The sequence below is a fragment of the Pholcus phalangioides genome, unplaced genomic scaffold, assembly GCF_987345545.1.
Source record: "Pholcus phalangioides strain wild (caught in Gottingen) unplaced genomic scaffold, Ppha-v1.0 ptg000013l_1, whole genome shotgun sequence".
Lineage (NCBI taxonomy): Eukaryota > Metazoa > Arthropoda > Arachnida > Araneae > Pholcidae > Pholcus > Pholcus phalangioides.
Window position 1 is genome coordinate 28,865,705 of NW_028301606.1, and position 25,882 is coordinate 28,891,586.

The following is a 25,882-nucleotide window of genomic DNA, read 5'->3' on the forward strand; positions in this document are numbered from 1 at the left end:
GAAATCGCATCAGGCGATACAGGAAAATGTGGATGTGAAAAGCATGGCCGCCGTAGTTCAAGATCACGAAAACAAAGTGGAAGAAGAAAATGAAGATAACCATGAAAATTTGAATGATGTGGAAGATGCTGAAGACGAGCTAAGCATCAAAGATCCGGCTAAGAAGAAAAGGAAACGTAGGAAGAAGAAGAAAGGTATCCCTATAGTCGGTCACAAACATTTCTTTTCATAACAATGGTTAAGCCTATGCATGCGCTGGGAAACCACTTGATATTATCACTGGATGAAAAATATTTACTCACGATACTTTTCTTTGGTTGAATTTGTATTGCTTTGATAAATCCGTACATTGAAAGAGAAATATTAAGTTAATGTAAATAACTAATTTTTATGTGCTGAAATAATGAGAAATAAATGTGGGCTGGGTGCACACTGGTTAGGCAATATAAGCTATAATCATTGTTCACATTGATTACTATGGCGCAATGCACGCCGTCAAACCGAAAGATTCCCGGGCTATATGGCAATATCAGCTCGTCCTCACGGACTAGATACAACTATCAAATCATAATCTAAGTATAAAATCAGTTGCAAGATCACAATCTACACATATGAGCACAAAAACGTAATACTAAGTCACATATTTAAATCTATGCACACTGGTCAGTCATACAGATTGCAAGGTTGTGGTGTACGAATCAACTTGAACAACAGCGACAAATTTGTGAAGCTGTCTTGTTTAACCATTCATTCCCAGTCTAAAGATTTCAAGGAAAGATACTTTCTTGGTATTATACCTAGGTGTGAACTTGGGAAAGATAAAATTTGTTGTCTATGCAGCATGTCTCAGTCTTTTGACCCTGGCTAGTGCACTTGCTGATTGCAAGAGGACCGAGGATATCCACTAATGTCTCGTTCTTTAATAAATTGTGGGCTGGGAAAAAAACATTGTGTCTGTCCAAAGATTGTTGGTGTCCTATTCTTCTATGTAAAAAAATGTATTGACAACAAAAAAAAAATAGAAACCTCTAATTTTTAGAAGGCAGAGGATACAGAGCCAGATGCTTATTTGCTGTATTGCAGAAGCGTTACAGTGAAGCCACGCTTCTTGCTGGATTACTGGAAGTCAGGTAACACAGGACATTTGTACGATGCACAGTAGATTTCATAAGTCCCTTGTTTAGTCTATGCAGAAGGGCTCGCCATACTTTTTGAAGATAAATGAAACAAATAATTATCGCATTTATATGAAATTAGAGTGATGCAATTTTGCTTTCATTTTGTCATGACCGCTCAGGTGGGGCAGTAAGGGTTTCACTCACAGATTTGCCACCCTACGCAACAAGTGCCTCATGATCCTTCATCACTGAATACAAGTCATTAAAAATAAATCAATTGCAGTGATGGCTTGTGCCATGGCCCCAGAACTTGGGTCCCAGAAAGCTGGGATCATGCATTCATTGCCGCATGTTGTGGCTTGTATCTTTTGAGTGTTTATTTGTTGTGCAGCGTACATTTAAACATAGCTATATGTGTGCCTGCCAGCATTTTAAGAGTACTGCATATATTCACAACTGCATTTCTGCAGGTTTATGATCAGTGCCAACTCGAAAATTGTCTTTGATATAATACATAAGTATCAAAGAAAGCCATTATGAAGGAAAATAAATTAAAGTCTAAAAAAGAAAAAAAAAAATCAAAGTTCACTAGTTGGATTTTAATGAGTGGTCTGCAATATTGATCCGTTATTCTATCATTTAAGCCAGAGGTCTTTAACCTTTTTCCAGTCCTGAGCACTGCCTGTACCCATCAAAATAAAAGCACCTTTATGACAAGTTTAGCATACAAAATGAAATGTCAATTGACGAATGCGTGAAATCACTATTTCAATTCTTGAATACAATTTGTACTAGGTCTTTAATTAGAACATTGATCAAGTGCTTGCTAGTATGAAATTGCACACAAGCATCAAGCACTCTCGGTACTTTAGAGAGCACAGAGTTGAAGATGCCCTGATCTAAGCTAATTTCGGTTGCTATGTGCAGATGAGATCTGATAGACCATTGTATATTAACTTGGCAGTAGCACGCATGCACATCACTTCCATTTTTAGTCTTCTGCCTTACACTGAGCAGAAATACGGTGTCATGTATACATGTATACATCCTAAGCGTCACCTGAATGCTTCAACATTTTCTTAAAAATATTTAAACATTCCTCTGCGGTTCAAATTTTCAATCAAATTACAATAGATGTTGATAGGGATTAATTCAATATTGCTCAGATTTTTTGTAGCTAAATCAATTTTTTTTTTCTTCCACAAACAGCTCCACAAGATGCAACATCAGAAAATTCAGAAGAAGTAGTTGATCAGATTGTGGATAAAACACAACACCTCGTACTTGACGAGCCTAAAAGTGATAAAGAAGCAAATGGTTTGTTGTGGATAATTGTTCTTTTTTTTAATCTTGTTGGACTGTTTAAATTACACCAGTGTATGTTGATATAATGTGATAGATTTTTATGTTAGTGCATATTTTTCAGATGAAGGAGATGGAAGATCTGAAGCAAATGAAGCTTCAAAGAAAAAGAAGAAAAAGAAAAGTAAAAGTAAGATGTTTTTTTTTTTTTTTTTGCTCGTAATATGATTATCTTATACCAGGACTGAACAAATCACAGAAAGGCTCCAGGAAAAGAATTTTTAGGCTCCAAAAAATTATTTCCCAGAGAAAAGTTCCAAAATAATACTTTTGATTTTTTTTCAGGGCATGGTGACCCTCTTTTATGTTGGCAGATATGCTACTATAAATTGATTGTACACCACATGATATGTGATACCATCACAGCTTTCTTCGTCAGCACCCTTATATTTTGAAGTTTTTTTTTCTGATCAAATGTCTTTAAAAAGAAAATATACAACTGCTTTTGAGAGTTTGTGTACCCAAGATTATCACTCATAGCATCCATGATGATTGTTCTGCTCAGGGATTACCCAGAACCTGCTGAGGAAGAGGGAAATAACTTTTTCTCAGTTGATTAAAAAAAATTTTCAAAAAATTAAAAAAATACCATCAATGTTTTCGATCAAGTCTGCATGGAGAATCCTCAGGAGAATCTGGATTTCGGGATTCCAAAAGTTGGCATGTCTGTGTGTAGGTTCTTGTCATGGCAATAGAATGACAAATAGGTATAGGACATGCAAAAGTGCACTTGCCAGATTTTCAAGTAAATTACCAGATTTTTGGGAGAAAATTGCAGGATTTTTTTTTAAACCTTTTGAAAGTTGGCAGGTTTGCAATACTAATTTTTTAGTCATTATAGCGATCTGGCACTTGTTCAGCTCTGTCCCATACACTTTTATTTTTTATTTATTTATTTTTTTTAATAACGTGATCCACACGTATTCCCAAGGGACCAGTATGATCCGTCCAGGGAATTTATTAGTGTTAGTAAACATCCATGCCCGAACCAGGATTCGAACCCAGACCTGCACAGTGAGAAGCCAGTTCCCTAACCACTCGACTGTTCTGAAACGATATTAGCCAGGGAACATTCACAGAATAACTGTCTCTAAATACTTGACCAACAACAGTTACAATCAGTGCTTGATTTTATGAATCTTCAATTTACGAATTGATACATTTTTACAAACTAGTCCTGTGATTCCTACCAGTATGCCATTTCTTATTTACAAACTTTCAATTTTACAAGCTAATCTCTTGAGTGTTTGGATTTGAGGGTCGACTGTGTTTGTGATAAAAGATACAGAGGCACTATAGCCTCCAGTTGTTGGAAGAGGCTTTCTTTCAATTCTGAGATGCGACTGCAAGCCAATATCTATGTTAAAAAGGCTCCCCTCAAAAAGCCAGAACAGGCCTACAACGACCCAAATATTTCTATCATTATACTTCACTTATTTCACCTCTGAAATATGGAATAAATTATGGATGACAGTACTGAAAAGTCAGACACAACATTGGGTACACTCAAAACTGTTAGGTACAGACTTTGTTCCAGACTCTGCTGTGAAATTGGGCTGGAAAAGATCTTGACAGTCGGATAAGTTCTGTGGCAGAGTTCTGGTGTTCATTTATTCAGAGGCACTGGAGCAAGTTAATAATGATCCGTAAAACAATTTTCTGTGGCATTAAACATGTTTAGACATGCCACCAATTCAATATCCCCTAAACCGGGCCAAAATGATCACAAAAGCTCATAGGTATATTATGTAAAGGGCCATTTCAATAGAATTATAAGTTCTCTGGGAAAATGTTTAACGGGTGTTACCTGATTGAAACTGTCTGCCAGTTTACATACATGTGCTTTCTCCGGCTGTCTTGGCTCAGCGCGGAGTTATTGACCATAAGATGACTTGCGAAGAACTCGACAAATCTCTTTAATGATTCTACCACAGGTTCACCTACAGTAAACATACATGTGCTGGAAAATCATAGTACAAGATCTAATTAGCCATCAACACCAGGCCCATACTTTATTACAAGCCTGCCCACACTGAGTAGGTTGCAAATCGGCCTCTTAGCGACAACCTGGCTTTTGAAATCTGTAAATCATACTAATGATATAAATGATGTTGCCTGTCTCTGGAACGAAGGTTGTTGCTGAACCTGGGTCTTTACTGGGGTAACAGGTAAAAGTATATCCTGAGGATTTCGTGCATTAAAAAATCAGTGGTCTTTTCCAAAATGTCAGGTATTTGATGTGCTATAGTGTGTCTGAAATCACTACTGTGCAATTCATTAGGTCCACTACCGTAGGACCTGATGCAATAAGGGCTGATGTGTACAAAATGATTGGTGTATAATAAAAGTTACCAAACAAGAAACTTGAGTTTTGTACATTTAGACCCTGATTTTATGCCAACTGTGCTCAGTGTCCAAAAATTTTCAAAGAAATCTTCCATATAGGGATCACAACAGGTTCAATCATGACAAAATTCTTTTCAATAGGTGGCAGCATTAAATCAGATTTTACCGCATATTAATAACTGTCCCTTTCACATAACTATCAATTCATGATTATTCTGTTAGTGTTTCCTCTCAGACTGTTCGCTGTATGTATTATTTAGTAAATTGTATAATAATTATTAGGTGCAGCCTCTATAAAGCAGCAGACTGATCCTCCGTCCGTTCCTATAAGTGCGCTCTTCCCAGATGGCAGTTTTCCATTGGGTGAAGAAGTTGAGTACCCTGCTTTGAATGATAGGTGAATGGTATTTTCTTAAGAAAAACAAAACTCTTGACAAGAATTGTTTCATGTAAATTTGCCTTGTTTTATATCTGTGTTTTTACCAATTGTTGCTTGGGAGGTAATCTTATGGTGTTATTTTAGTCGTACTGCAGTTAATCGCTTTACACTGGAGGAGAAAAAAGCCATCGAGCAGTTGGAAGAGGACACTTATAAAGACATAAGGCAGGCTGCTGAGGCACACAGACAGGTATTTAAATGGCAATTCTGTATGTGTTTTTTTTATGAGAATGAAATAATGAATCTGAGTTTTTGAGAAACAACCATGCACATACAAATATATTTCTTTTCAGACACGTCAGTACATCAGAAAATTTATCAAACCAGGCATGACAATGATTGCAATTTGGTAAGCAGCTTATAAATTTCTTTTTTACATCCTCTTCCCAAGTATGCTTTTTTGTGAAGTTCTAGTTGTAAAAATTCTGGACATGATTGATAATCATTTGAGTCTTGATAAATGATTAAAACCTGGACTTGCCAAATCAAAGTATAATTTAGGTACCGTCCAAAGTTTTTGGGGGTTTTTTTCAAGGGGAAAAAATTCTAATATAATTCTTTTTACCCCTTTTCTTGTACTTATTGGCACTCTACCATGGGCAGGCACACTGACATAATTTCCAAGAAAAATTATACTCCTCAGACTCGCACATACATAAACTTGATAAAAATTTTAATAAAAAAATAACTATAATCATGTATAATATATGTATATAAACTTAGGAGGCTAATGCAAATTTTTTTAGATGACTGTGGCTACCTGGTGCCTTTGATTTATCGAGCCTTGTTATAAAAAGAGGTTTTTTGTTCAAAAGTTGAAAAAATAATCAATTTAAATACAGAACCTTTCATATCCAGGGACAGAGTGCATTACAGCTCTCCTTGTTGGAATATCCAACCTTCCTATTAAATACAAAAGCTGCAACAGGCAAATTGCCCAACAAGGTGGCTGAAGGAATTATGCTCATATAAAATACGGATGTCAAATATTACCAAAATACAGCAACTCCATATTCAGAATATGGAAGCATATATCACCGAAGAATAACATACAGGTTGCATAGGTAACAGGGTGTATGGCATTTTATTTGTAAACTGATGGTTCTAAAGGCGGAACAGCTTTGGTATAAGGGACAGGTTGGCGATTTTCGGCGACTTTTTTTTCCCGGCGCCAAATATGTCAGACGGCTCGAGAAAAAGCCGCCAGACACTACGTGCGCCAGAAAAAAAAAGTCGCCAGCATAGAAAACAGTAAAAACAAATGGCATAAACAAAAATAAGCTGTGGAGTATTTAAAAAATAAAACTGGATAAAAAAAAATGAAATCAGGGTTTAAATAAAACCCGGACCGTTGTGAATAAATAACGGTCCTGCTGTATAAATAAAAATATTCTATGTATTATAAATTAAAACCCGGACTCTCTTTCCGAGAATCCGGGTTCTTATAAATAATCAACGGTCCTGCATGTTGTATAAATTAAAATATTCTATTTATTATAAATTAAAACCCGGACTCTCTTTCCGAGAATCCGGGTTCTTATAAATAATCAACGGTATAAAATAAATAAATAAATAAAATAAAAAGGATGCAGGGGCATCCTGCATGTAGAAAAGAATAAATATTAAAGGTACAACCTGAGGGAAAAGATGTCCAAAATAATTCCAATTAATCCGACACAAACACTACATCATATATACGGAAGGAAGAGAAAATATGAAGAACTATCCCAACGGTTTTTCAAAACGCCGCGGCTATTAAGTGACGTCATTTGGAAGAAAAAAAGAGAGGATAGAATGAGAAAAAGAGAAAACCAGTTTGAAAATGGCAGTAAAACCCGTTTGAAAGACGCGCTAGGACGCTAAGAACACGGAAAAACAACAGTCAGCGCCACCGACTGGCAGAATTCTACGAACATTCTGGAACAACGACAACCCAGCAGAACAACAACAAACCAGAGCGCGCCAACGATGGCAACTTATCGCCGGAAAAGAAGTCGCCAATTTGCCGTGTCCCTTATACCAAAGCTGTTCCCTAAAGGCATACTTGCAATTAGAAAAAGTATCCAAATACTGATATCATTCATGTTGCTAGGGATTGTGTAGTTATTAAAATAAAAAATTTACTATTTATTTGGCCATTGTGTTCTAAAAAGAAATAATTAGGAAGTTGTTGCCCGGTCTCTTCTGAGCCCAACAAAAAAATTCTGCGTTTTTAAATGTGCAATGATCATTACATATTTGAAAATCATTGAAAATATGATCATTTTCAGCGAATTTAAATTTAAATACCTCAATGAATGAATATTGCACTTAAAAACATGGAATTGTTTTAGTTGGCACCAGGAGAGATGGCAACCACTTTCTTATTGGGTTTTTAGGTAAACGACAATGGTATAAAAAGTTAATTATTTTTTATTTCATCAACCATACAACCCCTTGCGACATTAATGACATATCTGAGTACTACACGTTATTTGGATATTTTTCTAATTGAAAATATGGGTCTCTAGGATCAACAGTTCACCAATAAAATGGCATACGCCCAGTCACCTGTGCACCCTGTATACACTGTCCATATATACTTTCAAAAATTATAGTAAAAGATGTGATTTTTATCTTCAAAGCAGTGTTCTGCAATGGTCCCTTAGCTGACTGAAAATGCACTGCGATAAAAAATTTACCTAATGGTGTTTTTTTACACAGAAGAGTTATTTCAAAATTCTCATGATTGTTCTGCGACTAGATCAGACCTACCAACTCTCCAGATTTAGGCGGGAGACTTCAGATTTTTCATACTTCCTCCTGCTCTCCGGGTTTATTAAAATGTCTCAGGACTTTCACAGAAAATTAGATTTTATGCAAGCTTTCACGTAGTCGTGACGTCAGTGACTGCCATCGTTGTTAAAGAAAACACCCATAGATGACAGCCGTGGTCATTCCCATTGAGTAGCCATAAAAAAAGTCTTGGTAACCGCATTTATGCCCTTGGCAAAGATGTGACTTTACGTAGCGTTTATCGGCAATCATTTATCAGGGGCATGACCTTCGTTGCCGAAATTTCTGTATAATCATTATTGTATTTCATTAACAGCCGTGCAGTAAACTTAAGTTTTTTTGTCAGCAGCTTTGTATTTTGAAGTTTTTAATTGTTTCCTCCGATTAAATATGTCTTCAGAAAGAAAATATAAAACTTTAAGCTTGCTTATAAAGCTAATTATAAAACTCTTAAGAGTTGATATACCCAAGATTATCAATCACTGATAGCATCCATGAAAGGAAACTTATGTTTTATAAACAGTATATGTAGATGTAATTTCTCTATTCTGCATGTAAAGACGGACATGGAATTATATTCTGCTTGGGAGGAATGGAGTTTTTTCTTAATTGATTTAAAAAAAAAAATTGTGAATTTGTTTTCCATGCATGCCCTGTCAGCTGTTTACTTCTGTGAATATGTTTTGCTTGTACATTTTTGCTGTTTAATTAAAATTGTGATTGTTTAATGTGAATGTGCAACACAATTTTTTATAAGATGAAATGTAGGAAAGGGGAAGTTACGGTAATGTAAAATAATACAAGAAAACATCCACGATGAACATTTCCTAATAAGCGGACAAACTGTCATTCAAGGACAGTTTTAAAGTCAGTGGAATGGGCTTCTATGTATTGAACACTTCCCATTGTGTCTGTTATCGAGAAGTTCTACTGTATATTTTACTAAATTATTTTGTGGTTGCTGTACTACTTTTACAACTTTTTATTTGTTCTTGGCAATATCACTGGTTTTTTTTTTCCTCACCATTACTGGTTAATCACACTTTTACTGTACAGATCTTGTTTGACTCTTTAAGTGGTATTTCTGGAAATCATCTGGGGCAGAATTGTACAAAACTTACCACTGAAGGGGTTGAATATTAAAACTCTTTTCATTTATTTATTTTATTTTTATTTTTTGTGATATTTTTTAAATATAAATTTGAGTGACAGCTTCTGAGGTTTATTGTACGTGTTTCTCATTTCCCTAGTGAAGAACTTGAAAAGACTGCCAGAGCTTTAATCAATGAGAATGGTCTGCAAGCGGGATTGGCGTTTCCTACTGGTTGCTCTTTAAACCATTGCGCTGCCCATTATACTCCAAATGCTGGTGATACAACAGTTTTGCAATATGATGATGTGTGTAAAATTGACTTCGGTACTCATGTAAATGGTAAGTGCAAGTGTTTTAAAATTTTTTGTTTGTTTTAAAAAATATATATACTTTTTAAGTTTTTTTTCTTTGCAGTCAGTCTTTTGAAATTATCATTCAAAGTTGTATAATAATACCCTGACAAAAGGGCATGAAAAAATCATTGTTTTTGAATTAAATATTTTTTATTCAAATTGGCTACGTATTAATTAAAACAATCATTAAGAATGCAGACCTGCCAACTCTCCCGATTTAGGCGGGAGACTCCGGATTTTTCATCCTTCCTCCCGCTCTCCGAATTTGTTGAAATTTCTCCGGATTTTGGCAGAAAATCAGATTTTATGCCAGCTTTATCATTGGTGTCAATGGTTACTGTCGTCGTTAGGGAAAACACCCATAGAGGACAGCCGTGGTCATTTCCATCGAGCAGCCTTAAAAAAAGTCTGTGACCGCATTTAAGCAACTGGCAAAGACGCGACTTCGTTTTCGTAGCGTTTATCTGCAATCATTTATCAGGGGCATGACCTTGGTTGCCGAAATTTCTGTGTAATCGTTATTGTATTCCATTAACAGCCGTGCGGTAAACACGTTTTTTCGTCGGCTGCTTTGTAATTTGAGTTTTTTTTAAATTGTTTCTTGCGATTAAATGTGTTCAGAAAAAAAATATAAAACTTTTAGCTATAATAAAGCTAAAATATAAAGCTTTTAAGAGTTCATATACCCAAGATAGAATCACTGATAGCATCCATGAAAGGAAAAACATATTTTATGAACAGTATGTAGATGTGATTTCTCTATTTTGCACTGAAGGACTGACATGGAATTATATTCTGCTCAGGGGCAATGCAGAACCTGCCTTGGGGGGGGGGAGAGAAATGTAACTCTTAATTGATTAAGGGAAAAAAAAATTCGAAATTCTTTTTTTTGTGAATTTTTTTTTGATCGAGTCTGTGAGTGCCCCCCCCCCCTCGGTAGAATTTCTGGATTTCAAAAGTTGGCACGTCTGAGAATGTATATTTTTTCATTTAATCTCTCAAATTTAATTCAGCATTAATCGCACTAACAAACAATAAGCAAGCAAACTGCATTCAGCATGAACTGAACAAAAATAACTACTATTGACGAGATTGTGTCTTGCCCAATTGATGGATGAGTTTATTGTGATGTATTACAGACTTGCATGATTTGCTGCTTAGTAATTTAAACATTTCTATTCTTTCACAGGTTTAATGAGTTTTGTAACAAAAACTAACAAACTCTAGACTTTTTCACTTTTCATATTAAAATTTCAAGTCCATTTTATGTTACATCTATTATTTTAAATTGACAATTTAGGCATAGAATTCAAGGCTTTATACAAAAAGTAATTTCTGGTTGTGTACGTGTTTCTTTCAGGTTAACCCTATTGTAATGCATTGGAATTTTTTCGTGCATCAAAAATTTTTTAGAAAAGTATCGGGAGCTAAACTTAGATATTAACTGCACAAAGTTTAGCTCCCGATATTTTTCTAAAATTTTTTCGATGCACAAAATCTATAGATAGACAGGGTTCGTACAGTCCTTGAAAATCCTTGAAAAAAAAAGTTCATTTTCAAGTCTTTAAAAGTGCTTGAAAAATCATAGCAGTCCTTGAAAAAAAAATAAAATCATTTTGAAGTGCTTGAAAAGATTTTTCTGCCTTAAATTTCTTTTTTCCGATTCCCCGTTCCTCTCAAACGTTCAACCCATACATAAAAGCGCGAAGCAATAGCAATGAGTTGCGGGACGTATGGTCACGTAAACCGGAGGTATTTTTCCTTAGTGCTTGTTACCTAAAATCTGGCAGCAAAACACGATACTGCCGCGGGAAATGCAGTTGGAAAAGCAAGGTTTCTAGAATATATAGCGGGGGTCCGGTCCCCCTTCATTTATTGTCAAATGCGGCGGATTGACTTCATTAGACACATGCGGCCAAAGGGTTCTTCAACCATGGTTCAGTAATAAACAATCTGACCATATTTTCTCGATAGAAATGCGGGACATATATTCAGTAAGTACGGGACAAAAATCCTGCATTTTTGCACTAACTTTTTCGGTAAGGGGCCGTTAAAGTATTACGTCAGCAAAACTGACACCCCCCAGCAAAATAAAGTTTACAATGCAAAAACATTTAATTATTTAACTTAATTATTCTTAGACCTTTCTACAATCTTCTAATGTTCTGGAGAAACTGAATTCTACCATCCTGAGGTTTTGATTAAGCTGTTACATAGTTTTTCATAGCTTGAAGTGTGAATGGTAATAATGCTTTTCATTCAAGGTTTTCCTTTTTGGTGGAAAAGTTTAATATCTCTCCAATATTTTTTTCAGATAATCAAATCCTGTTTTAACGAACACCATTATAGCAAAAATCTCATTTTAATGAACACTTTTCTAATCCCGCAGATAAGTTTACGTAGGAACAATGCAAAAAGACCTGGAATTCCTTTTTAATGAAATTTCATTATAACAAAGTTATTTCTTCGGTCTCTTGCAGTTTGTTATAATGGAATTCAACTGTATGTGTCCTTATGTCGAAATATTAAATTAATGAATGTATCTATGTGCTTTCTAATTTTTTTTTTTTGCTTATAAAGTTTAGTATCGTTTCAAAAATAAAATGTCATTTTGTATGCTAAACTTCAATTGTTATTTTAAAAGCAAGTCCTTTCAGAATTTGGTAGGCCTATTGTCTATGAATAAAAACAAGAAAAATAACTGTTATATGGAAGTTATATATCTTAAAAACTTAATTTTTAATTATCAATTAAGAATGCTAAGTTTTTAATTTAGATTTAGAATATATTTAACTTTTTTGAAAAAAATTAATTTTTATCGAGTGTAATATAAATGTCCTTGAATTTTAGAATTTTGCCTGGAAAAGTGCTTGAAAAGTCCTTGAATTTTTTTAACTTGAGAGAGTATGAACCATGATAGAAAAGTAAACCTTTCTGCACTGTATCTAGGGATTATCTTCAAGTCTATATTTACCTGGTCCTCTATATTTTTTTAATCAAGGATTTTGCCACATTTCAGTAACATGCATACCATACTAGGTTATGTTTACTTTTCAATATCATTGTAGTTGAATAAAGAAAGAATGTCATTTTAATCATGATTTAAATCAAGTTGAATCGGCTCACTTAAATCAATTGGTGTACCTTGACGACATGTCAGTAATTTGTTTCAAAACTGACGTTAGTTGATGTAATGGTCCACCTTTCCTAGGAGGAGAAAGGAGGTAAATTTGCTGATTTATTTCTCCTAAGAATGTTACATGAAACACTTTAAAAATTTGTTGAAAATGTGTGTAATTGAGGAAAAACTCGTTTTTAGGATGAGGTGACGTAAATGTGGTTTGATGTTAGTCGAGGGAAAGCAAGTCAGGGTATTAATATATTTCAAATTAAAATTACCAAACATGGTTTGAGTCAATTGTCTGCCCCCTCCCCCCAAATTAATATGTACTTAATTTAAAATTTTCTTTATTTTACTGGATTGAGATACAATTTCTCATTTTTTTCTAAATAGTTAAGTTTTATTTCTTTCAGGAAGGATAATAGACTGTGCCTTTACCTTGACATATAATCCAAAATATGACAAACTCTTGGAAGCTGTCAGAGAAGCCACAAACACTGGAATTAAGGTATAGCAGAAATTTTTAAAAGTCTTATACATCTAATTCCTCATACTGTTACGGTTAATGAATGCTTTTTATCATTTAATGTGTACTTGTTTTCTGGATATCTCAGTTTAAATCTTGATTTCGATCAGATTATTTTGTTTCAAGTGATTTTGAATATTTAGAATTTACTCATGTTAGTTTTATAATGATAATATTACATACAAATAGTAATAGATCAATTCGCCCAAGGTGAGCTTTTCTTTTGTTCTGTTACTGACACCTTTGGAGAAGATTTTGTTTATTGTTCTGAGATGTGTGTTTCCTACCTTATTTTTTTTTATAATTAGTTTCCACTTTGTATCCGATCTGTTTGTTCAGTGACTTATAAGGCTAAGATTACACTATAAAAGTTTTATAAAAGTTCTTGTATAAAACTTGGAAATGCAACCAATAAGCGTATTGGTTACATTTGAGAAAACAAAATGTATCTGATAAGCTTGACTTATTGGTTGTTTTTCTCAAGTTTTGTAAAAGATCTTTTATTGAACATTTATAGTGTAATCCTGGCTTAAATTTGAAGCTGAAGTAAATAAAATGCTTCCTATGATGATGTATTTGCTATCAGATATGTATTTGATGACAAAGTAAACCACCATGAATTTACTGAGGGAGCATATTTCACATATTCAGTTTGTTAGTTGGTATGTTAATACTCTAGATGACTTAGGCAATTGACTTCTGAGTCAATCTTGAATTAACATTTTTGCTTTTGATCGTAACATGTTAGAATGAGGTTCCAGTGCATTAACCGTGACAATGATTGTACTTGGGTGATGAGGGCGCAAAACTTACTACGTATTAGTCATTCAATGCCATGAAGGCAGTACAGCTTGATACAACAAACGCTGCTGATTTTTATTGAAAAATATTTGAAATCTTGGTATAAGAACAATTTTACAACAATAAATTGACAAAGGCTCAAAAAATGTATCTCAGTTAATGTTTTTTTCTGGTAAACATAAGAATTGATCCTTTTCTTTTTTTGTAAATTATTAAATCTTTTTATGAATAATTAATTATTGTCATACACTTGTTTATCAAATGCATCTTGAATGTAACATTTTTGAATGCCAAACTACATATATTTATGGACCATCTAATGAAATGCTTCCTATGATGATGTATTTGCTATCTGATGTTTATTTGATGACAATTTCAACCACCATAAATTCACTGAGGAAGCATAACACTTCACCACGAGTTTGATTTGAAAGTTGTCATATTAGAACTTGTTGACACACATATTTTAAGGCTTACTTACTAACCAAAACGGCAACCCAGTTCATATTCCGAAGATGGGGGGGGGGCGACAAAGCCAGGTATTTCTCTTTCAGCAACATGAGATGGATGAAGCTCAGTGAAACAAAAACTATGTATGTTTCTCCTGTCCCTTTGAATATCATTATGTAGCCTTTTAACTGTAGATGCAAATATGTTGTCATGAAAGTCTGAAAAAGTTTTGAATTCTCGCTAACATTCTATGGTTATCTCGTAAAATGACAGTGAAAATATCAATTCAATAAAATGCTTCCTATGATGATGTATTTGCTATCGGATGCTTGTCTGATCTGATGACAATTTAAACCACCATTAATTTTCTGAGGAAGCATATTTGTTCCTTATATTTGATTGGAAAGTTCATTCATATACATTTAAACCAAAATATTTGGTTCGCTACATCCTGTTTGACGAACATTTTGTGAGACAGGAACAAAAACTTGTTGGTTATGAGCCAGTATAATATAAGTTTAACACAAGTTACTTGCATCTAAAAAGATAACTTCTTATTTCAGGTATGTGTTGAATTCTAATTAACCTTTGAACTATGCAAAAAATTCTATTTGATAAGCTTCTTTTCAAAAGGGAACATTTCTATTTTTTTTCAAAATTCGTTTTCATTGGCTTCTGAATCTTTGGAATAAGCTCTATTAGATTATGCAATAGGGTTTATTCCAAAAAAAAAATACTTTTGGCAAAAATTATGATGTAAAGTTAGTCGTTAAAGGGAACATATTTAATTTGTTCATTCACTTCTCTGTATTTTTTTTTTGGTATAACCTCTTGATAACCTCTTTGTGGGACCTAAAAGTTTGTACGAGGAGTCTCCGTTAATGGATAGTAAAATACATTGAGTCTTGTCAACCTAATTCCAAAAAGTAGCAGACGCCTCCACTAACAAGACTGTTCGTTATTATGGGAGGTTCCAGTGTAGAATGATCGTTTCTTATGAGTACCTTCTAAGCTTCTACTTTATATGTAGCAAAAGAAATGTCCCCTTTTTGAAAATAAGTTCCTCATTGATGATTTTCTGATCTTGTCACAGTAGCTTCTTAGTTTTACAGAAAGTCATTAACTCAGTTTTTGTCAGTAACATTTGTAATAGTTCATCAATTGACTAACCCTTCAAGCAGTTTTTAAAATTTTCCTGATCTGCAGAAAAAAACTGCAACATTGAAATCACTTAAATGCTCTGCAAGTGTTAAATGCTACCTGTTTTCAAGAATATTTTTTCTGGGTCTTGCACAGCTAAGTGTTTTCCCCCACCCCAACACTCGTACAAAAAAAGGGAAGGAAGAAGTACCCTATATTTTTTCTGTTTATACTTTTCGTATATTCCTATATTACCTTGGGGGGGGGGGGTGGGTGCAAAACACTGGGTCTTTCTTCCTGTTATGAAACTTCAAGCCAAGGCTGATTCTGCACACTGACAGTTGATTCGGAGTTTGAAAACATGTTCGACCGAAAAAACAACTACAGCTCTGTAGCTAGGCTAGTCATTGCTGAAATAGGGGGGTTTTAAGGAGGCGTTTACAACAATTTTTTAACTTTTTTTATTAACTGATAAAATAAGTCTTGGGGAGAAGTCATTATGTTTGATGATAATAAATTTTCCCTTACTGCGGGGAGAGTAAGTGATGAACAAGTACTATGCTGTTTTGGTATGTAATGTGATTTTATCAAAAGTGTTTGAAACTTTATCAGTTTGTGAAATGTACAAAAATAATTTTTATGAACGTGCTAGTACTTAAAAATATTTTATTATAACAGGAAGCTGGTATTGATGTTAGGCTTTGTGATATTGGCATAGCCATACAAGAGGTCATGGAATCCTATGAAGTTGAGTTAAATGGCAAGACTTACCCAGGTATGCTATAAGAAAGGGAAAACAACAAATGATTTAAACTATTTTAACTACAGAATTTAATTGCTTCAGTGGTGGAGTTATAGCAGCTAGTTGCCCTTGCGTATATTGCAAATGGGTGTCATGTTGCACGTATATGGGGGCTGGTGATTTTTCAAAAAAAAAAGTTGAATTGCTTTAACTTGAAAGTTCTTTCTAGTCTTTTTTTTTTTTTTTGCAACTGAATTTCATCTTACCTCGGAATGCTGATTATAATCTTTTATTGTTTAAGAAACTTATCCACTTTGTTATAGTAAATGTGATAAATTATTTATATATTATGCATATTTACGAATCACCTTGGTAAAAAGTTTGATAAATTTATTGTACTTCTACCTGTGAAGATGCATAATGCCCAAGTGTCATTGGTAGATGTGATAAATACTAAAAAATTATTACTTTTTTACTGGGGATTATGCATAGCCAAGTGTTGTTGGGAAATTTGATTAATTCTTGAAATTTATAACCATATCTGTGATTATGCATATTACCCTAGTGTAATTAGTAAATTTGATAAATATAAAAAAAAAATTCCAAAAGAGCCTAGTATGTCTGATGAATATAGTTAAACCCTGATGTAATAACAAATTCTCTGATAGTATTCTGATATAATGATAGTGATGTATGAATTAGGTATAGTATATCGTTTAAACAATTGGGCATGCATATAATCACTGGTAAAAATTATAATTTTTTTTTTTTACTTAAATTTACCAATGACGCTTGGATGCTAGGCATAATTGTAGGTAAAACTTGACAAAAATGTTTGATTATGCATAATAACTGGATTTATCACATTTACCTTTATATATATATTCAAATTTATCAAAATGGGGAAAAAATTGAAAACTGGTTAGAGAATCTTTAAACTGACAAATGTTATTAATGTTTGAAGGTATGCTACCATGTGTACCAGTGATGAAAACAAGTATCCCACTCCACAATTAGCTAAGATGACCCATTTTTTACGTTTTTTACATCGCCTTGTCAGTCATATAAAAATATAATTTTACATGATCTGCAAACATTATTTTAACCACAAAGTAGCATATACAGTCAAACCTCGTTAATGAGCCACTCTTGGGAGAGCAAAAATATGACTTAGTAAGCGGAGTGACTCGTTAAGCGGATAACTGTGACAATAGCTGTGCCAATTCCTACCCGAGGACAATTGGGACTTCCAAAAAGTGACCCGGTAAGCGGAGTGACGTGTTAACCGGGTGACACACTAACGAGGTTTGACTGTAACTGTTTCAATATCCGTTTTTATCATACAGCCTTAGTAGGAGGATTTTTTATATTTAAATTTGTTTCTTGATGGGGGGTTAATTTCATTACTTTGAGTTATAAACATGATATATGAAGGTGATTTCGTAAATAAGTTTTGTTGTATATTGTTTGCAGTGAAATCTATCAGAAATCTAAATGGCCATCTCATTGGACAGTATCGCATACATGCAGGAAAAACTGTACCAATTGTTAAGGGTGGTGATGGCACAAAGATGGAGGTATGTAACATCATGTAGCTGTAATATAAATTAAAAGCATTATACATTTTTTTACAGGTCAATATTTTTATGAGAGCTTGTTCAATGTTATTTTTTGGTTTTAGTTAAAAGAAATTAAGCATCCTGTTTTTTTGTAATGGTGGCTACACACACAACTGCAAACGTGACAAGCATGCATGTTTAATCTTTTTTTACCAGTATTCACAATTTCTCTTCTGCCACCACACAATACAAGTGTGCTTGCACAAGAACCTTGGAATATGTCGAGCTCGGGTGACAATGTGCTCACTTAGTATTGCCTTTATTGGAAAAACTCCAACAGCAGGCAGAACTCACTAAAACTTTATTCATGCGAAATTCTCCTCCAGGTACTTAAGCATGTGCTTGCTTAAACAAAAAGATTGAACATGCATGCTTATGAGCTTGCAGTTACATTACACCCACCTTAATGCAGTAAAATCAGCTTTCTCTAGTTTTATTTTTATTATGAAGGTACTTATTTCAGTAAGTAATTTTTTTTTATATTTTTCTTGGGGTGCGAGTATTTGTTGGATGTTTTTTTTTTTTTTTTTTTTAATTTAATTGCAAAAACTTAAATCCAGTGTATTCCAGCAGAACAAATTGAAAAATGTTATCAGTTATCAAACCTGCATTGTAAATTAGGTATAGAACATTAACATTGGTGAGCAATTCCTTTTGAAGCAACATCTATAATTTCTTCTAGAAATAAATCATGTCCATAAAAAAAAGTTTGAAATTTCATCTGCTATATGAAGTTGTTAAATTTAAAAAGGTTTTTGATCAATAACATTTGTTACATCAGATTTCTCATGTATTTTTATAATTTTTTTGTATATGCTTAAAAATTTGCTTAAACTTATGAAGTTTTTTTAAATTATCCCTTTAATGAATTTAGGAAGGAGAATTTTATGCCATTGAAACTTTCGGAAGTACGGGGAAAGGATATGTTCATGATGATATGGAAGTATCCCACTATATGAAAAATTATGATGCTGGTCATATCCCTCTGAGGTGAGTTTCAAAACATTCCTGTATTAGTAGTGTTCTATTGGTGAGAAAAGTATCCTGTGTGGTCTTTATTCAAGTATATTGTCACCTTCTAATGTTCTCATTTATGCTATATATTATTTTCAGACTCGCCAGATCCAAGCAATTGCTCAATGTCATAAATCAGAATTTTGGGACTTTGGCATTTTGTAGAAGATGGCTGGATCGTTTGGGACAGAGCAAATATCTAATGGCTCTAAAGGACCTGTGTGACAAAGGTATAATTGATCCTTATCCGCCACTGAGTGATATCAAGGGATCCTATACAGCACAGTTTGAACATACCATACTACTTCGTCCTACTTGCAAAGAAATCATTAGCAGAGGCGAAGACTATTAATTTTTTTTTCCTTCTCTTTATTTCATGCTCTCACCCCCATTATGCATGTCGGTGCTCTGTAGTATGTTGAAAATTTGCTTTATTAATTTGTACAAACTGTGATTTCTTTTTGTGACATACTCGAGCTGAAGATATTGGGGTGAATTTTTGAAGTCTTTGTTTTTTTAATGAATTTTAGTTTTTTTTTTTTTTTTTTTTTTTATTGTATGAAATGAACATGGTGCTCAAATAGAGAAGCTCTTGTAAACTATGTTTTTGATAATAGAATTTTTTTTCCAACTTTAAATATTTTTGTTATTTCACACGTTAAAGATTCTGATAAAACTTGTGTTCACTTAAATTGCATTCATCACAGCTTGTTGATTAGGTGATGACTTTTTATCCACTCGTAGTTTCTAAAGATGAAAAGATTTATAATTTGGAAAAAAAAAAAAACTTTGTGTCATCCTCATTAATCAGGAATAGAAAAATATTGATTCATATCGTGAAAATGTTCAATATAGTTATTCAGAGTGCCTGTAAACTTATGACGATCGAATAGCATACAGTTATCATATATATCTATGCACATGTACACTTTTGCCCATTGAAAAAAAGGAATGTTCCCTCCATTTAATATTAATTTGTTATTGAAATAGACAATATATTTTCCCCCTTTTTGTGCACATACCATGTAACCTAGGTTGATATAAAATTGGGTATTCATTTTGATATGTGTGACTGATAACAAAAATTGTAAGTTTTCTCATTCAGAACACTTTATGGAAACTTTAATCTATGAAATATATTTTTTCTTCCATGTTCAAAATGTTGTATGCAGCAACTGCCGGTTGTAGAGACTGCATAATATTTTTGTTTCCTTAAACACGTGTCGAGTAATATCTTGATGTCTCCTACTTGAATTGTTTTGATTTTTTAATACAGAAAATTCAGATTTATGTGTCACCGTTATCTCTTCAGCATTACGGAATCACACTTATGTCTCCTCCATTATGGAATCACCGTTATCTCACCTTGGTGCATACTTGGCCCTAATTTTTGTTTCAAAATGAAAATAATCCTCTTTTTTTTCAGTACAAAAGAATTAATTTGTTATATTCAGGGAAAAAATCTTTAAAAAAGGATTTGGCCATCGTAATTTCCCCAGAAATTACAAAAGTTGAGATTTCAGTTTAACAAGTTATTTTCCATTATCAGGTTTCTGAATTGTAAACAAAATAATCTTCTCTATAGCATCTATTTGATATCTATGCTGGATATATTTGCGTGTTTTTCAAGTCTGTCATGGCCAAAGTCTTCTTGGCCAAATATTTTATTTTTGTTGTCAGAATCATGTATCTTCAATTTTTGTGGCATTTGCTCAGTGTAATTTTTTTGAGAGTTCAAATGAAAATATATAAAGACAACTGAATTGAAAAAAGCGTTATTAAAAAAAATGTTATATATATTTTGGAGTTGCTATCCCAATTCTTTGAGTGGCCAAATAAAGATTATTTATTGTTGTGTATATATTTTTCTTATATGAAGTGCATCACCTACAGGTAATTTTCTGTTAATTTTTTCAATTCTAAGCATACTGTTGATTAAAGAAGTTGAACAGTGAACCCTGTCTAAGACAGACACACTGAGTGTTTCTCAACCGCTGGGCTGCAGCCCAGTACCAGCCAGCAGCAGTTTCTCAACTGCTGGGCTCGTAACAGTAGTCACACCGGGCTGTGAGTGATTCTTAGTTTTATTTTTCCCATTAATTTTTCGTTGTGTATGTCCGGGCCTTTCACCTACATAAAGATTTTTTTTATCGGGTCGCGGGCTTCCAAAGGTTGACAACCACTGATGTACAAGACAAAAACCTGTCTTGAACAAAATCAAAGGTAGTCTGTTCAATGATTAGAGTGATTTGTTGTACACTTTTATATGAAATCAAAATATATCAAAAACTGAATATTATTTGTCTTTTGATCTGCTTTTGCACCGGTTTCACTGTATATCTATTCCCCCAACTTTACTTGGTTAAGGAAAAGCAATTTATTAAAAACACCGATTAAAGAAAAGACCTAATCACATCAGCAACGAAAAATTTCAAATCCGTTTGCTTCATCGAGCTTCCTTACAAAACATGTTTTAGACCACGCTAAAACCTTTTACCAAAGTTGCATTAAGAGTTAACTTTCAAGCGGCTTTGCCTTTGACTGAAACCCTGCCCGTGGCTTTATAAATTTCGCTGATCCACATAAGGCGCAGTGGAAATCTTCAAACCCTCTGTAGAATGCCGCTTTTTTTTTTGCGAGATCATGACTTCCGATTTTGTGCAAGCGATAGTGCGTGTGTGCTTTCCCCCTTTCCAATTCAGAGATAAATATCACGCTATATCTTTCTTTTATTCATATTGTACACATATTCCAACATCCCCAGAGGGGAAAGAAAAATATCACACCGTCTCTCCCTTTTTATCAGAATGTAAACAGTAGACTCCGCTGTTGGGCAGTTGGTCCAACAGGTTTGCGGGGAGGGGGCAATGTATTTTTGTAATTTTCCAACTTCGCGAGTCGATTAAAATCCCATTTTAGAAATTTCCACGGAGAGCAATTAGGCCTATGGAAAAAAGGGCAGGCATGATTGCTCTCGTCATTTCGCATGACGAGCTACAAAAATAATTGGCCAATTTGTCTGCCGAATTCGGAAGTCAGGTGGCAGAACTTGACTTGCAACACATAAGCATTCCACAGAAACAAACTTCACGTTAGGTTCGCAATACATATACGCACATTCCGATATGTGCCCATTCGTTAAAGGTTCCGAAGAGGAATGTGGACGAGGAGCATGTGCGGTTGAGTATTGGGCTCGTCATTGCCGAAGTAAGAGGGTTTCAAAGAGACGAGATACCTTGTAATTGCCGAAATACAAATCAAGTCAGGCGAGGTAGCTCGTAAATCACACGTATAGGTTATATAGAATTATTAGGTTATTCGAATATACTGGAAAACATGTACGTATGAAAGTGTGGGGGGGGGGACTTTGTTTTGTGATTTTATTTATGTTACGCCGCCGTTATAGTGACGGACTCGCGATGCGAGGATCCGGGTTCGAACCCCACTGTGGTAGTCGGCTGAAGTTGGTTTTCTGTGGTTCCCAACTTCAAGGCGCAAATGCGAGCCGATCTCCCCGTTAACAAGTCTCGCCACAGAGAGCAACAGTCCTACAACGATAAATCATTCAATCATAACACTTCACTCATAGTTAGAAAAACTAGTGGCAGATGGCAGCACTACACATAACAAGCATTACAGAGAAATAACAAAAACTTCACGTCAGGTTTCACTGCCCGTACACGCACGTTCCCGCATGTACCGATTCGTTGGGGGGTTCCGCGGGGGGGGGGGTGTAGTAGTACTAGTAGGTAGGGCCTCCAAAAAATGGCTCGGTGATCCATGATGTTCTTAAGTCAGCCACCTCGTTGGGCAATTTGCCTGTTGTGGCGTTGTATTTGTATTTGTATTTGTTTAAAACTGTTTATGGGCATCTACAAATCACGTGACAAATTCAATGCAAATGCTAGCCATTAACAAGTTTTTGCTACTACGCTGTACGCTAAACTTTTATCTATGTTGGAAAATAAATTATTATCATATACAGAACTCTAGACCAGCGGTTCTCAACCGGTGCTCCGCGGCCGCTCGAGGAAAATTTAAAAAAAACCAGCAAATTTGAAAAAAATTAGATTATTTATGAATAATAAAAATAAGTAAATTCGATGAATAAATAAAAAATAGGCCTATGGGGGCTCTCCGCCATAGAAATTATATACCAGAAAGGGCTCCGTGGGTCAAAAAAGGTTGAGAGTCGCTGCTCTAGACATTGCTCTTCAAGTCTCGCCATTCATGGTACAAAAGTGGATCATTATTATATCTGGTTTTCTGGAAAAATATAAACTATACGTTCTGGGCATAATTTTTTATTATTATCTGAGTTATCTAGTTTTTTTTTTTCCTGTGTTATTTTTTGGATAAAGATAAGATAATATCTAGACCCCGTATACATAGAACATTCTTTACTCAAAATATTACGTACTTGGATCGTACGATTTTTCCGTTACTTATTACTCTTACGTAGGCTACGCATCAATCAAAAAAAATCCACACATATCCTTTAATTTGAGAAAATAGTTTATAGTCTAGAGCCAAGCGTGAAATATTCTCATGGTATTAAATAAGAAATGAACGTAATGATCTAATATAGTTCATGAACACGAATGACCTTGATGTCTTTCAAATATTACCGCATCGTAGAGAACACTTGATTTGACCATATCTTCAGTGTAAACAAGAAATTATGAACTTATTTCCAGTATTTACAAATACGTAAGTGGTTTTGAACTTGATGAAACTACGAGCAATATTTCGACGACAACTTATGAAAACGAATCGTATGCGATATCAAGACGTCAGTCATCCGGTAGCAGCAATATTTTTGTCCATTTATATGATGACGATGTCTGTCGGATATAATAAGACTTATTTATTATAGGACACTATTATTCCACTCGCTATTTACTTAATAACGTTATATTTTTTTACGTTTTATCATTAGGAATTTATGTTGCGTCAATGTCGAACTGCTCGCTGCCTTCGAACGCGATGAATGGTCATCAAAAATCTCGTGATGCTGAGTCAAATTCATGTACTCAAAGTCAGTGACGTTGGGATTATGGATGCTCTAGCACAGTTTCCTCAACCTCTGCGCCCTGGCATAAGTCAAACCAGTCGATACTAATCCCCGACGGCTCGGACTCGTTGCGGTGACGGTGCTCGGCCACGATGCGTAGACGTGTTAACGTCTGCATTGCTTAGTATTATGCAAATTCATTTACTGAGTGATGACCTACTCTCGACAGATACACATGTCGGGCACGGCGCGGCTATGTGTCCAGATCTTGATTCATCGTTTCATTTTTCCCCATTTATTTCCGATTAGCCGTCTTCATGACCGGGCTTTCCACTCAAAAAATAATAATTAAACACCGGGCTGTTTTCTTCCAGAGTTTGAGAACCATTGCTCAAGCACATGCAGTATTTTTTGGTGGGGAGGGGAACCAAGCACTAAAAATAAATCAGATATCAAAATATCCTACATAAAGCACAGGTCGGGCACCTATAGGTCCAAAACACTTCCGACGCGCCTGACTCATGAAGTCGCAGCTTATATACAGTAGCGCTCAAAAACCTTTTGACAGCAAGAAATTTGTCTACGAATTTCGTATTTGAATTTTTTAATGGAATCTATCTTATGAAACACAGACACTGAATCTCATTACAAACTATTATGGCCAAAAACAAAATGTTTATCTACACTTTGTAAAATAAGGAAAAAAATAATATTCTTTTTTATGGTGGGTCAAAATCAAAAGTCTTTTGACTCTGAACAGCCGCTGTGGTGGTCGAGTGGTCATAGTGTTGGACTCGCATGGCAGCGATCCGGGTTCGAACCCCACCGTCACCACAGTGGTGGTCGGCTGAAGTTGGTTTTCTGTGGTTCCCAACTTCGAGGCGCAAATTCGAGCCGATCTCCCCGTTAAAAAGTCTCGCCACAGAGAGCAACAGGCCTGCCCACAAGCAGTACAAATATTCAGTCACTACACTTCACTCCCTTTACTTCTGAAACATAGATGACAGCACTGAAAAATCATACACAACATTAGATACGCACTCAGACTGTTTGGTACACTTACACTTCCGGCACAACTCGCTAGGTAGTAAATTGCCCCTACATGGCGATATACCTGAGTTGTGCTCGGTTTGAAAAAAAAAAAAAAGACTCTGAACAAACAGGAATACAATCAACTATTAAATAGTCAAATCCGTCATGTCATGAGCATTACAATAAAATAGAACGAGTCAACTCTTCATTTGAAAATTTTTGGATTGTAAAACTACTTGGCATGTTTTGGCACGGACCCAATATGTTTGTCCCATGGTCAGTGGGTGTTTTTTTCCATTCTTTCTTCACACAATTGTAAAAACCATCGAATTTACATAATTTCTGGTTCTGACTCGTCCACTGAACTCAATATATAAATACTTGATGATATTCAAGTTACAGCTCTGACTTGACCACCCATAAAACTCTAATTTTGTTGCCTTACAGATAATGACTAAAAACATTTGAGCTATATTTACGGTCATTTTCTTTCTGGAATATCGGTAATAGTGGCATGAGTTGTCGTTAAAGACGGCATTGTGATTATGAAATTAATTTTTATAACGAAATCTGTCCTTTGTGATTTTTTTCAGAAGGTAAAAAGGATCGATATCATTAGCAGAGAAGCATTTACACCTCCACCTTCGCGTTTGAAAGTAAGAACTCTAATAATATATCTTCATAATTACTCAGGGCCGTAACTAGGCGTTTTGTCGCCCGGGGCAATCATTATTTTGCTGCCCCCCCCCACCAACTTTAAAATTCGATAATTTTGTGATGGTGTTCTTTGTTCCCACCTAAAACTGCCACCCGGGATAGTTGCCCCTCTCTAATTACGGCCCTGAATAATATAATTACCTATAATAACCTCTAATACCTCACGGCCCTGAATAATATAATTACCTATAATAACCTCTAATACCTCATATGTGTATTA

At 34.7% G+C, this 25,882-nt stretch overlaps 1 protein-coding gene and 3 non-coding genes across 4 annotated transcripts; all 4 read left to right on the forward strand.

Annotated features, from left to right (window-relative positions):
* und (methionyl aminopeptidase und) lies at positions 1 to 20,758 on the forward strand. Its single transcript, XM_089241150.1, has 12 exons — positions 1 to 194; positions 2,328 to 2,435; positions 2,545 to 2,610; positions 5,109 to 5,223; positions 5,350 to 5,455; positions 5,559 to 5,614; positions 9,291 to 9,472; positions 13,021 to 13,115; positions 16,203 to 16,299; positions 17,740 to 17,843; positions 18,760 to 18,875; positions 18,999 to 20,758. The coding sequence occupies exons 1-12, from the start codon at positions 44 to 46 to the stop codon at positions 19,249 to 19,251; spliced, it is 1,449 nt and encodes a 482-aa protein (XP_089097276.1). The 5' UTR covers positions 1 to 43; the 3' UTR covers positions 19,252 to 20,758.
* On the forward strand, positions 13,693 to 13,765 carry LOC149078928 (small nucleolar RNA SNORD24). The gene has a single exon (XR_016193881.1). It is a non-coding gene; the product is annotated as a small nucleolar RNA SNORD24 (small nucleolar RNA).
* Positions 14,263 to 14,335, forward strand: LOC149078929 (small nucleolar RNA SNORD24). Its single transcript, XR_016193880.1, has one exon. It is a non-coding gene; the product is annotated as a small nucleolar RNA SNORD24 (small nucleolar RNA).
* LOC149078930 (small nucleolar RNA SNORD24) lies at positions 14,683 to 14,760 on the forward strand. Its single transcript, XR_016193882.1, has one exon. It is a non-coding gene; the product is annotated as a small nucleolar RNA SNORD24 (small nucleolar RNA).
* Positions 20,759 to 25,882: the final 5,124 nt, after the last annotated feature.

Bases quoted from the DNA above. Each gene is read 5' to 3' on its own strand.
- und (XM_089241150.1), top strand. From the start codon at position 44: ATGGCCGCCGTAGTTCAAGATCACGAAAACAAAGTGGAAGAAGAAAAT. The intron at 195-2,327 runs GTATCCCTATAG...TTCCACAAACAG, and splicing joins ACGTAGGAAGAAGAAGAAAG to CTCCACAAGATGCAACATCA. The intron at 2,611-5,108 runs GTAAGATGTTTT...AATAATTATTAG, and splicing joins GAAGAAAAAGAAAAGTAAAA to GTGCAGCCTCTATAAAGCAG.